The 13,831-nt window shown below is 30.9% G+C and overlaps 2 protein-coding genes across 2 annotated transcripts; both read left to right on the top strand.

The window, feature by feature from the left end:
- Positions 1-435: 435 nt before the first annotated feature.
- Positions 436-4,979, top strand: LOC106785897 (protein zer-1 homolog). Its single transcript, XM_014746720.1, has 9 exons — positions 436-1,263; positions 1,359-1,647; positions 1,718-2,015; positions 2,089-2,294; positions 2,370-2,541; positions 2,680-3,003; positions 3,082-3,231; positions 3,354-3,606; positions 3,713-4,979. Exons 1-9 carry the CDS (start codon positions 807-809, stop codon positions 3,910-3,912), a joined length of 2,349 nt encoding a protein of 782 aa, XP_014602206.1. The 5' UTR covers positions 436-806; the 3' UTR covers positions 3,913-4,979.
- A 461-nt stretch (positions 4,980-5,440) lies between these two features.
- Positions 5,441-13,581, top strand: LOC106785874 (DBIRD complex subunit ZNF326-like). The gene is made up of 12 exons (XM_014746675.1): positions 5,441-5,619; positions 6,395-6,467; positions 6,583-6,785; positions 6,854-6,921; positions 7,012-7,089; positions 9,051-9,520; positions 10,350-10,509; positions 10,680-10,850; positions 11,008-11,502; positions 11,601-11,736; positions 11,828-12,053; positions 12,225-13,581. Exons 2-12 carry the CDS (start codon positions 6,442-6,444, stop codon positions 12,793-12,795), a joined length of 2,604 nt encoding a protein of 867 aa, XP_014602161.1. The 5' UTR covers positions 5,441-5,619; positions 6,395-6,441; the 3' UTR covers positions 12,796-13,581.
- The last annotated feature ends 250 nt before the right edge of the window (positions 13,582-13,831 follow it).

The following is a 13,831-nucleotide window of genomic DNA, read 5'->3' as shown; positions in this document are numbered from 1 at the left end:
TCTTCATCCTTATTTGTATTAACAAATAGGATCACGTTTATAGATCCAATTGCAGATAAAACTGTTACAAGTAAATATAAATTTGCAATAAATTTTAACGCATCAATATAGATAAGAAATAATAATCGACAGTGTTATCTAATATATTATTACTTATTATTTTACATTATTGTACAAAAATATTACAGATAACAAAAATGTCCGAATGTTACTAATAAAAAAGTTTAAAATTTCAAGTAAACCCCCGATTATGTTTTTTTCCTTATTTAATAAAATACTATAAATAATTGGAAAGAAAAATTTGTAATAACTCGTAAGAAGAAAAAGAAAAATAAAGAATGAAATTTCATATCAAATTTTTAATAAATATCTATAAAAAGTGTAATAGTTTTGATTATCATCAGAGTACAAACTGGCGCAACCAGTGCAACTTGGATCAAAGTCGAGTATGGCGTTACTACGGTAGTCAAGTGAAATGTCAAAATTGCGGAACGTGAGTATATACACATTCGATTAATGCTCGATCTACCTAAAATTCTAGAAAGTTTTCGACGTAACGACATCATATCAAGTAATTTTAACCAACGCATTACAGTGAATTTTATTAGCACTGTATATAATAATAGAATCAAATATATAATTTATCGTTAGAAGAATATTAGAGCACTGACAATAAATTGTGAGATGTTTGTGCATTACCAGCTGATAGGTTTTGACATATTTGACAGTAGTGTGTAATTGCATAATTGTATATAGCGTGCTCTGATGAACAATTGTATATGATTTAATAAAAAAGGCCATACAGAATGGCAGAACTGGATGATCTATATCATTCAGATCAGTATCTTGGTCCAGAGACGCTTATTGATCTCTGTTTCAAACTAATTTGTGACAATCTTGATATCATTTCAATCAAAGATAAGCATGGTCATCGTATTCTACGCAAAGGACTTGCCTTCCCTGCAGAAATATGCCACAAATTTATAGAACATATGCAACGAAGTAAAAAAGGAGGAAGCGATGACTGGTTCATTAATATTTTCAAAGATACAACGGCAACCAGACTAAAACGTGTTAAAATAACAAATTGTAATTTAACGGATGCTTCTGTTCAAATATTAATGAAGCATAAACTTACTGATCTAGAGCTCACCAATTGCTGTGACTTAACAGAACTTTCTATTGAACATGTGAACGCCAATTCTGAAAACTTACGTAGTCTAGTATTTCATGGAGTTTCAATTGCCCTACCAATAAGACTTGGTAATAGAACATTTAGAATAATGATTATTAAATAGTATGATAATAATACCATAACAATCCTATTAAATATTTATATACGCGTATATTATTTTTAGTTGCAGATGAAAACTCTTCTAATTACTACAAACGTGGCTATGTATTTAAAACACCAAATTTAAGACGCTTAGCATTAGGATATGTTGGTATTCCTGAGAAGGAATATAGTTTACTTTTGGCAGGATTAACTAATTTAACTCATTTAGATTTATCTAATCATTTTCAAGGTTTGAACTTTGAATTTTATGATCAAGTTCCAAATTTGTTATCGTTAACATTGTACAATGTAAAGGTCAATGTCGACCCGATAGCATTTGTTAATAACATATGCCATTTGAAAAAACTTAGGTATGCAGAAGTTTTTTATGCTTATTATAAGAAATAATTATTGTTCTAATTATGAAAACTTATATATTAGGCATTTGGACATTTCACAATCCAATTTCATACAAGGACAATTTGAGCATCCTAACAGAATTTTAAGACGCATAGTAACTGGATTGCCTGAATTAGTTTCTCTAGATATTGGAGGCACTAATCTTGCTGGAAGAGGAGTTGCCGAAAGACCCCTTGAAACAGTTTTAGAAGATTTGGCAAATAATGCTCTTTGTGACATACCTGGTCTTGCATCAAGAATCAATAATCCATTACAATTTTTAGGTCTTTATGGAACTGCTCACACAGCTTGTAAAAGACATGATATACCAGCAAAAGTGGTATGTATTGAATAATTGTAATTTAATGTTTGTTTTATTATTATATTACATTAATTTTATGGCATGAATGCAGATAGCAGGAGATGCAAATGAAGATCAAATATTAATAGCGGCTCATGTTTGCATGAACAACAAACAAGAATTATTACAAAAAGTATTGAGTGATCTCTATCATGTATTCAGATATGAAAATTGTCAAAGAATGGATCAAGCACTTCATACTGTATTAGAAGCGATGGAAAAGCATTCATATCATAAACACATACAGATATCTGGAAGGTAATACATTTTAATGAATGCAAATATCATTTCTTATATTATAACATTTGATACTTAAGAAAATATTTGTTACAGTGCTACTTTATTTTACATAGTAAAAATGAAAGAGAAGGGAGATCTAGTTGTAGGCGTTAGGAAAAGAATTATAAGCACTTTATTGACAGGAATGAGTCTCCATAGAGACGAAGAAATTATGATGCGTAATGGTTGTTTAGCATTATGTCAATTTCGCATACCGCAAGATGTAGTTAGTATTTACTTTTTATCTTAATCATACGTCTATAATGTTTATTTGATTTTATATTTATTGTATCTGCATAAACAAAACTATCTATAAATATCTATAAAAAATAAGAGAATAACATAACAATATTTCTATTTACAGATGTTTAACTATGAAACATTAGTAAAAGTGCTCTTACATTCTGCTAAACATGCAGAACCAGAAGGATTTGTACAACGTATCGGAATATATTTATTAAACTCTTTAGCTTGTCAAGTTGAGGGGAAAGAGAAGTGTCTTTTAGGCAAATTAGGTTGTGTTAAAACAATGCTTGAATTAGTCGAATATAGAGTTGTATCTGGAATATTTGATGATGTCTTAGAAGTTGCATGGTCAACAATGTGGAATATGACAGATGAAACGGCTATAAATTGCCAACGATTTTTAGATGAAAAAGGAATGGTACTATTTCTTAAATGCGTAGAAGTATGTATATTTATTTTCTAAGACCCTATACAAGTATAAACACTTGACACATAATTATTATTATTATTTTTTTTATAGCAATATCCGGGAAAGGAAGAATTACTGAGAAACATGATGGGTTTGCTTGGTAATGTTGCTGAAGTAAGCTATTTGAGAGTACATCTTATGCAGCATCAATATGTATGTGTTTTTGCCAACTTATTATGTTCCAATAGTGATGGCATCGAGGTATCACATTTTATTATTTTAAAAATCTTTTATTGTTCTCTAACAATTTACTATCATTAATATATATAAATTAACTAGGTAATCTATATATATATATATATTATTATTCTATAAAATAATAGGTATCTTATAATGCAACTGGTATACTTGCACATATGGCATCCGATGGTGTTGAAGCTTGGACACTTGATAAACCAAGTCGAGATGAAGTTTTAGATTATATGGTCCAGGCTATTGAAAGATGGGATTTATCAGCAGAACGTAATATTAATTATCGTTCATTTTTACCTCTCTTACGTTTACTGGATGTATACCACACTCCGGAATGTCAGCATTGGGCTGTGTGGGCACTCGCAAATTTAACTAATGTTTATCGTACGTATATCTAAAAATATTTTTCTTTATTTTAAATAATTTTCTTCTCTCTTTCACTCTGCTACATACAAATTTCTTATTAATATTTGAATCTATGTTGAAATAGCACACAAATATTGTTCGTTAGTTATAAAAGAAGGAGGAATAGAAAAATTAAATGCACTTAAAGTTCATCAAAGGCCATACGAACGTATCAAAGAACTTGCAACAATTGTAATAGAAAATTGCTGTCAAGATAGCAGTCATTCCAATGATGGGAATTATCTTCAAGCGCACTCGGATGCCGAATATAGTCTTGATGGTTAAAAAAAGAAAGAAAACATAAAATTGTCATTAATATTTGATTCATGTGTAACTCATTATTGAATACAGAATGTTCATCCGTAGTATATAAAGATTTAAAACTAACAATTGATGAAAGTGTGTGGTGATTTTATATCTATAGTAACTATCATAAAAGAAAGAAAGAAAGAAAAAAAAAATATGCAGAAACGATACGTAATGAGACGTTACTTTATCCCAGAGATTTTCTCAAAGGTAATATGTAAAAAGAAAAAAAAAAATTTCTGCCTCCATCCCCCTCGAAACAAACAACAAATAATTGCTTAAATATAGCAAAAACATCTTTTAAAGGTGCGCTATAATAATATTCATATAGCGCGTTGTTGATTCGTTAGTGGTAATCCAAATATTTATAGTTTTTATTATTACTATTCACTATATTAATAATCAATCATTAAAATCAGAAATTATTTTTATCAATGTAAATAGTTATATCTTGTATCATAAATTGAATCTCCGAGATAAGAATGATTGTGACATGATTATATAATATTTCTATTTTTTTGTTTAATAAATATTAGATCTCGCATAAATTGTGTTTAACAGTTGTACATTGGCGTTGTTTTATGTAATTTAATACTTTAGCCTTGATCATTCAGCTGCTGAAATATTGTCTACAAGCACCATTGTGTAGATATTATTTATTAATTAATTTGGATAAATAAAGAAACTTAAAAATAATACAGCGTGTCAATATATGTCACACTGTAAATAGAATTGATGTGCACAGGGAGTTTGAGTGAAATAGATTTGTATGTTTTTGTAAATTATCGTTATGAAACTTATAATAACAAAAATAGAAAAAAGAAAATGTGCCCATACTGCTGACATCAATTGCTTAATTAAATTGTTCATTATCAATAGAAACACATGTAACCCTAAGTACATATGTATACATACATATTTTCCATGCTAAAATAATAATTAGCCTACCTATTTCTACAATAAGCATTAAAATGATGATATAAATGTATAATGAATGTGAGAATTTCGAACTATTCTGTGTATAATATAAGTTCATATGAGACTGATATTATGTGTATTATTACTTATTCTTATACCTTCCTTTATCCTCTTTCTATTTTTTTTACATAAATAAACAAAATGTGTTGTATATTTGTTATGTATTTGTTGTATATGTTTATGTTGTATATTTTCTAAACTATTTTGATGTGATAATATAACTTCCTTGAAAAAATATATATAAATTTGAATATATTCATTTATCGAGCCAAACAATCGAAACTTTTAACCGACCTATCAAATAAATCTATTTGATAATACGCGTTAAATTGAAACTCTAGTTGTATAAATAAATAAAAATATATATAAAAATCAATCTCAATACATAATGATTTTATTTATTTTCTTTCTAATTGCGATATCGATAATGAGACGATATTTATTAAAAACAAAAAAATTAATACTTCATTTGTATCATTTCCGGTAAATACTTCTTACTTCCGGTTAAATTCTTTAATTCCGCATGGTGGCCCCGGTGGACTGGGATAGAGGTGGGACGCTACACTTGGAGAGGCAGACATTTTATTTTCGAACGTACGTCCCAGTACATCCATTGGCACGTTCTGAAGAGCTTAATCTAGAAATTCGTCGAAAATATCATCAAATAATACTTACTAATCAACTAGATCGGTCCACATTTCAAAGAAGGTAACAATATTATTATATATTAACGAAAAGAATTCTTTTTAGTAAACGCATATCGAATTTGTTAAATTTAGCCATTTAGTCGCGCCAAACGAAAACGGTCTTATCGATTTGCGTGCTATTAGATTTCCAATTCTTTTCAAAACGATCCACGTTTAACTTCAACGATAAAAAGGTATTGAAAATTAAGTGAAAATATTAATATACTTGTAGATATATTTAAAGCAACAAATATCTAATCCAATGCTATATTTGATTCCGAGCAACACTTTATAAAGCATTGAAGGTGCTGATTTTTTATGACGTATATCTTGTAAGCGTAATCATCAGCACGATGATTCATTTATTGGAATGATTATAATCATTTTGTTAAATTCGATTGTTCAATTATTATAAGTAGCTTATAGTTTATAATACGTGTATACATACGTGTACGTATGTATCGGCATCCATATACGTGAAAATGCGCGTGCGTTGCCTAGAATGGCGTTTGGTATGTGCATAGATAGCACAAGTTATGCATTGTGATACTAAATTCACCTTTATTACTATTTTATACATTGTTTATAGATGATTCAATGTATATAGCTTGTGAATTATACTCTGGCTATTTTATTTGGAATATATTTAGTTTTTACTTACAATTGATTAATAATCAATAGAGCTGAGATGTTGGATATATTATTAAAGAATATTTATTATCTCTTATACATTAGAATTTTGATTGACTTTACTTCAGACAAGATATTCTATAAATACGTACTCATTTTGTTCGTAGACCATTCTTCATCATATCTGACGCTTGTAACTCATCGGTATACTAAAATGAGTTACGGCTACAACAAATACAGGTTAGTGTTAGCGCTCAGAAGTGTTCTAATGCACACATACATATTATCGCTATAAGTAAAGATTTGAAACAAATAATAATTCGTATAATATTTATTTTATATTTATTATTGACAGTTCAACCATGAGCTCTCGTGGCCGAGGATTTAGTTCACGTGGAGGTAGTTCATACAGAGGTCGAGGAGGTGGAGGAGGAAGCGATTGGGGAGGAGGATCTACCGGAGGAAATATGTCTAATAGAGGAAGTTATTCTTCTTCGAGAGGAGGTAGATTTAAATATTCTACCACTGGTTATGATTCACGTTCTAAATACAATTCAGGTTAGTTAATACCAAAGGATATTGAATTGCATCTATTAAATAATTATTTAATCGATTATTTCTTATAGGCGGATCTGAAAGGTATTCGAGCAGAGGTGGAAGGGGTGAACATTCAAATAGTTACAAACGCCCACGTGTAAGTATTAGTAGTAAAGAATAAATACATATAATTTAGATATTTTTGATCAAATTTTTAATATCACTTTTGTGTATTCGTTTTTGTTAGGATTCTTATTCTGGTAGAGATGACCATCGTTCCTCTGGAGATTCTACCCGTAAAAGGATTAGAAGCGATTCTTATCAGGTATGTACACTATGAAGAAATATTAGACAAATTATAATGTGAAAAAGTTATGAAAAAGTCTTAGGCTACTCCATTCTGATTCTACATTCCTAAAGGTCAAGAAGAAATTATCGGCCTTAATTAAAAAGGTCGTCTTCAAATAGTTTCTCGAAATTTAAAAAAAAAAACGTAGTATAGCTTTAAACGACTGTCCTGAAAAGTTTTTTCATTTAAAATATAAGTTTATTGAATATTGAAAAATTAAACAATTAGCTTCTATTTAGCTGCAAAAACATTTTCAGGGCATTCGTCTGTAAAGAGAAAAAAAAGACAGAAAAAAATTTTATAAGAGAAAAAGCAGGAGAAAAGGTATTCATAAGATGTCATAATTTCCTTTCAAGCGACGAGCCAACGGCTTCTTGAACACCCATTCTTTTTGCGTTGGGACACTACTGGTGGAACACTACGAATGCATCAAATAAAAGATGAAATATATACCTAGATGGTACTTAAATTATTATCCACGCACAGTCATGAAAGATAATTGAGCAAACAGACGAATTAATGTAGAAATACGGATTTTATTGTGCTCATATTGCATCAGCATTGTTCTCTGTATATAGCAATATGTGCTATGAAACCAATTTCGTGCACAGTTAGAAATCAAATTATTGAATCAAATATTGACAGCATCCCCGCATTGCTCCAACAGTTGATACTACAAAGTAAAGCTACTATAACCTTATATATATATATACACACAAAAAATGACAGATTTTCTAAATTATATACTTTGAAGGAGGTGCGAATTTCTTGACTCTGAGCAACGCATAGACCTTTCCAATACAGAGAACATGCATCTTATATTGATTCTGATTACTAAAAACTGAGAAGGTTATAATAAGTATCAAGTTTTTATAAGTCAACGCATCCACTTGTGCATGATCTGAAATATATAAACTTCCCAACTAAGACATACCAGAAAGGTTTAGAAAATAAAAGTATATACATATGTGTCAATGATCAAATATCTATCAAATATTTTTCTTGAATATTTCATTCTTCTGAAGGTTATATTTAAAAAAAATATATATATATACACATACATACGTACGTACATATATATGTGTATGTATATATAATATCGTATAAAGATTAATCTCTTTATTAGTTTCATTTCGTTCTCAAATTAATATGATGATAATCAAATGGCAGAAAATGAGAAAAAATAATCAATAAGTAAATAGAAAAGGATTTTTTACTATTAATATTATTCTATATGGTGCTACTCTTTCCTTCAGGAAGTTGGAAAGGTCTATTTCAAAGACTTCTATCTACAATTTTACAGAATTCACTTGATATCACAAAGAAAACTAATAAATACTGGTCAAATAAATTAATATTTCTCAAAGATAATAGAAAAGAACGAGCGTAAATCACCAAGAAACAATATATATACATACATATATATATATATATATATTGAACTTCCGGAAAAGTATAAAAGTTTAAATTATGAAAAAAAAAAGAGCAATGTGCAATATTAAGTTCATCAACGTTATTTAGAAATTACTTTAGGGAGTTAAATCTATAAGGTATAATAAATCGGTGATCCAACGAGAATGGGTGTAGTGAGGTTGGACGATTTTAAAGTAAATGATTGGCCCTGCTATTACAAAAAAGTAATATGAGAAAGCTCGAAAAAACCTACGGAAGCTAGATCAGTAAATCATTGAAAATGACATTAAACATACTTCTAGGAGAATGGAATCAAAAAATATATATATGTCTAAATGATAGGAGAGGGAAAGAGGGGAGAGATACTACATATATATACATATATAAAATATATAGAAATAAATAAATGCATAAATAAAATAAAATAAATACACGCATAAGTATGTATGTGATAAGAGAGAATGACAGGAATGGAGAAAGAAAGAAAAGAAAGGGAAGGAGCACAATTGAATTTGATTTGGCAGGGTGGAGGTGGTAGCGGTAGCGGTTCGCAGAGGTACTCCTCGTCGTACGGTGGTTCATCGGCATCAGCACCATACGATGACAATAAGGGCTCTTCATCGTCGGCGGTTTATGAGGACAAGAGACAGAGCGAACGAGCCTCGTCATATCACCGTTCGGAGGACCGTCATTCTGCTTCACGGAGCTATGCACCTCCGCCACCCCCTCGCATTAGCGAGATGGCGCCCCCGACTCAGAGATATACCTCTAGTCGAGGAAGAATATCGCATCAAAGCTCGAACTACAGAGGTCGCATTTCCACTCGCGGCAGCGGTCGAGGGGGTGGATTTCATCGGATGAGCTCTCGATCGGACGTCATCATGGCTCGCAAGCGTACCCTACACTCGCTCGACTATCGGCGCAAGCTGCTAGGTTCGCGTTCGCGAGACTACATCCAGCGTGTGCGCGTGCCAACTACCAAATTGCGCAGGAGGTAACTAATTAATAAGTCACTTACCAACCGCAATACCGTCCTAGTAGCCTGCTTGCTTACCCGTCAGTACACGAACTGGCTATGTCAATGACCTGAGAGTCACGATGACGATATAGACATTAATAAAATGGTAAAAGAAAACAAACCTGACACAAATGATATCGCACGAAAACAAATGTTTACATATATTGCTGAGAGGCAAACTTTTGACAGGGTCGTAATACCGAGGGAATTGATCATAAAAATAAATATGTGGTGCGCATTAATACGATGTCTGTGCGTACCATCTCCAAATGCAATGTAATTACTTTTGATACGAGAACTAAAAATACTTGTACTTTATGATGTCATTACTTATCGTTCTTCCACATAGCAGTGACTAAATAAATAAATAAAATAAATAAATAAATAAATAAAAAAAGTAAAATAAATAAATAAAAAAAAGTATATATATAAACAAAAAATATAAATATATATATATATATAAAAATGCAGTAAAAGAACGTTATTTCTAATATATATATACATATATAAGTATTTTAAGACCACGCGAACATGCGAAACCACAAGAGCACAATGGCAATGCAAAAAGGCTGAAATAGTTGGACCTTTATTGCTAAACGAAGTGCATTCTCATTATGGGGGATAAGAGCAATGAATACTATCCGCGATATTTGCTGTATATCAACTATAAAAAAAAAAAAATATATATATATATAATAAATAAAAAATAAAACAAATTTTGATTGGTGATTAAAAACGAAAGACAAAGGAACCAGAACAAAATGAAGGGAAATAATGTAAGTCAAAAACCAATTGCTGTCATTAGTAGCGGTACTACTAGGCTATCCGGAAGTAAAAAGGAGTCAGGATCAGGAAGCAGCATGAAGGACAAGGATAGAGAGATGGCCAAAGCTATTAACGCTGAGTTTTCCGACGACGACGATGAAGACGATGATAACAAGAGTACATGGGATGACGAGGAGAAGGTAATTTCTCTAATTAAAAATCTCTTCACTGTGATGCCTGATATATATTATCGCAGGCATAAAATATATAATTCTCAATTAATCAAGAGAAAACTCTAGAAAACACTGTGCTTCTTCAAATTCACCGTTGTATAATTACTACTATTTCTTCCTAACGTTGTTAAATCCAGCCACATGAACGAGATGACGAAGAAGAAGAAGATGAGGAAGAGGATGAAAAAAAGAAAAAAGATGAAAAGAGAAAAAAGGAAAAACAAGAGAGAGAAAGACAAAACACCGAAGATGAAGAAGAGAAAGATGACGAAGAAGTGAAGGAGGACGAGGAAGATACGAAACAGGAGGTAGGAGGAATATTCTCTAGAATTGTCACATTTTCTACGAGAAATCTCTAGCTCTCGTGCACTCACACACTCACGCTCTCACTCTCGCTCTCTTTGATCTTAAAAAAAAACTTTAAAAAATCTTAAAGCAACGTATTTTTTGCTGCGTATCCTTTAGGACGAAGAAGATGACGGCGATGATGAAGAAAGAGATGAAAATGATAAAAATGAACATGGTAGAAATGCTGATTCGGAGGAATTACCTAGTAGACGTGATGGAAGGAAATTCATCAAATTGAATTGTCCACACTGTGCGCACCGTAGTGTTACATTTAAAGAATATTCTTTACATTTATACTCTGGACGTCACAGTGCAGCTATGAGACGTATCGCATCTCGACACAAAGCTACTTTAACACGTATGAGAGTTTTACAAAGACAAGAACAACGACGTGTAGAAGCACGCGATGCTGCTCGCGGCACTTTACCCTCTCGTACCATGTTCTGTCCTATATGCAAACTAAACTATCGTTCTATCAAAGCTATACATCAGTTGTCCGAATCGCATCGTCAAATGAAACGATTCCTAACACCATTTTGTCGTGTTTGTCGTATACAATTCAGATCGCCAATGCTCTTCGAAACACACATGTGTTCTCTCGATCACATAAAGGTAAATTTTTCCTTTTAATTATTCCGAACTTATCGAATTATTATTTTCTTACAAATATGTACGAAGGTACACTCGAGTTTCTTCTTTTATCCTTACAGAGGAAAAGCGTATGGAAAGAAAGAATGAGTACTGGAAATGGGGAGCCTGAAGCAGATTCCAGTGCTCCAGAGGAAGACGATAAGGAAGTCAATCTGGACAACTTTATGACTTTGGATTCAGTGGGTGATGTTGATGGTAAGCTATATAAACCTTTCTTACATTTTTCTTTTTCTTTTTCTTTCTAAATCTGCCTCTATAAAAGCAAATATAATTGTACCTTTTGCAGAGGACGAAGAAAGTAGCGATAAAAAGAAAGAAAAACCGACAGATGGTGAAAATGTGAGCGAGACTGAAAAAAAGCCCAAGAATAAACAAATGATTAAAGTGGGAGCAGAATATATAAAACGCGTAGAAGTACAATTTTGCGAATTGTGTAAAGTTTATCTGCCTCGTAGTGAAAACAGTGAAAGAGCAGTGGCGCTTCATTGTTCCACTCGAAGTCATCTGAAACGGTAATTGATATAAGTAAATAATAATTGTATTATATTATTGTCATATTATCATGCTATATCATATAAAATAAAATAATATAATACAATATAATACATAACACGCACGCACAAATATATATATATATATATATATTACTTTGAAAAATTTCGTTTCTATATATATATATATAGGTATGTACGAGATAATGACGATAAAGCACTTAGAAGAGAAGCTGAAAGAATACACCTTCAAACATCGTCGTCTGTAAATACAAGTACTAATTCCAATACGATCAACACATCTGACGCCACGAAAGCTTCAACGAATTCTGAAACTCCTACATCGACTAGTGGTATTCAGCCTTTATCTGGTAATAATGGTAGTAACAATGTTATAGAAAGTGTGAAAATCGTCGAACAAAAAGTAAATGCTAATGAAACGGAAAAAAATACAAAAGTTAATAAAAATGGTCAGGGAGATGAGGACGATGATGATGATTATCATGGCGATAGCAGTGTCAAATTATGGGATGACGTTGACAAAGATTTAGGTGATATATTAAGAGAGACTGAACCTGGAACCAAATCTAGCGATGACGAAGATTCCCGTTATGATCGTTTTCGTAATTCAGATAAAAAACAACAGCAACAGCAGCATGGAAAGGAAAAGGAAAGAGATAATGAAAAAATCGAGGGAAATGATAATGAAAGTAATAATAAAAAACAAGATGTAAAGATAAAATGTGAGAAAGTGGATATATAATTATCTTGGATAAATTGTTCTAAAAAACAGTACGTTTCACTCATACCCTTTTCTACGTACATTATTATCTTTATATATAATTGTCTTTTAAATCTGATAACTTGGCGTACGATAGTTAAATATTAAGTTTTATTTTATATCGTGGAAGAAACAGAAATGTATGATTATAGTACTTGTACATCACGATGAATAATGTTGTATTTAGTTACAAGCTATTCTAAGACACAGCTGTACGAGCTAAGAAAACTGCATAAGTTGAAATTTTTTTCGTTTTTTGTCGTCTTTTGTCATCTTTTGTCATCTCCTTTTTCTTTTTTAAAGCTAAGAGCTAATTTCTTTATTTTAAGATAATACAAAAAATATATGATCAAGATTTTAGTGGCTCTCATGAAAACCAAAATGCAATTAAATATCAAATAGAGTTTCGCTACATGGTTACATTTCGGTTTTTTGTTGGTGGGATAAGGGTATATTTGAAATGTATATTTTATATTACTCTTGTAAACTTCATAATGTTCAATTCCTTTGTAATTCAAAAATCATTTCATACGCACATGTCTAGCAGCAATACAAAAATTACAAACAGTGCTGTAAAAAAAAATAACTTTTCATATAAATATCTCTTAGTACAATTGTGCAAAAAAAATATATTTAATTCTTTGTGAATCCCAGGTATGTGGAATAACAACAAAGACGGTAGATATTGATTTTTAATTAACATGTAAATGAGTATATAATAAAATATGTCACTGTAGACAATGAATAAATAAACTTGAAATTATTAAATACGTTCTTATTTGTCTTTAAAATATTTTAATTCCAAAATATTATCACGTATGTATTACATATAAAGAAACACGTAACATATATTCCTAGATTTTACATAGTTTATTTTTTTTTAAATCCTTTTTCTCTAGTTCATTGTTTATTGTTTATTCAAACATTTACGGGAATTACCCATTGTTACATAATCAGAGTAAATAATGAAAGATAAAGATAATATACATATAATACTGATAAATAAAATAATATAAAT

This window comes from Polistes canadensis, unplaced genomic scaffold (assembly GCF_001313835.1).
Source record: "Polistes canadensis isolate GaletaPanama2010 unplaced genomic scaffold, ASM131383v1 scaffold_58, whole genome shotgun sequence".
In the NCBI taxonomy this organism is placed as follows: domain Eukaryota; kingdom Metazoa; phylum Arthropoda; class Insecta; order Hymenoptera; family Vespidae; genus Polistes; species Polistes canadensis.
This window is presented reverse-complemented; position numbering and strand designations above follow the sequence as displayed.

What these genes read in the sequence shown, in the direction of transcription:
- LOC106785897 (XM_014746720.1), top strand. Translation starts at nt 807, where the DNA reads ATGGCAGAACTGGATGATCTATATCATTCAGATCAGTATCTTGGTCCA. An exon ending in TTCGCATACCGCAAGATGTA is followed by an intron (nt 2,542 to 2,679) that starts GTTAGTATTTAC and finishes TTCTATTTACAG; the next exon opens with ATGTTTAACTATGAAACATT. An exon ending in AAATTTAACTAATGTTTATC is followed by an intron (nt 3,607 to 3,712) that starts GTACGTATATCT and finishes ATGTTGAAATAG; the next exon opens with CACACAAATATTGTTCGTTA.
- LOC106785874 (XM_014746675.1), top strand. Translation starts at nt 6,442, where the DNA reads ATGAGTTACGGCTACAACAAATACAG. An exon ending in ACTACCAAATTGCGCAGGAG is followed by an intron (nt 9,521 to 10,349) that starts GTAACTAATTAA and finishes TGCTGTCATTAG; the next exon opens with TAGCGGTACTACTAGGCTAT. An exon ending in GTTCTCTCGATCACATAAAG is followed by an intron (nt 11,503 to 11,600) that starts GTAAATTTTTCC and finishes TTATCCTTACAG; the next exon opens with AGGAAAAGCGTATGGAAAGA.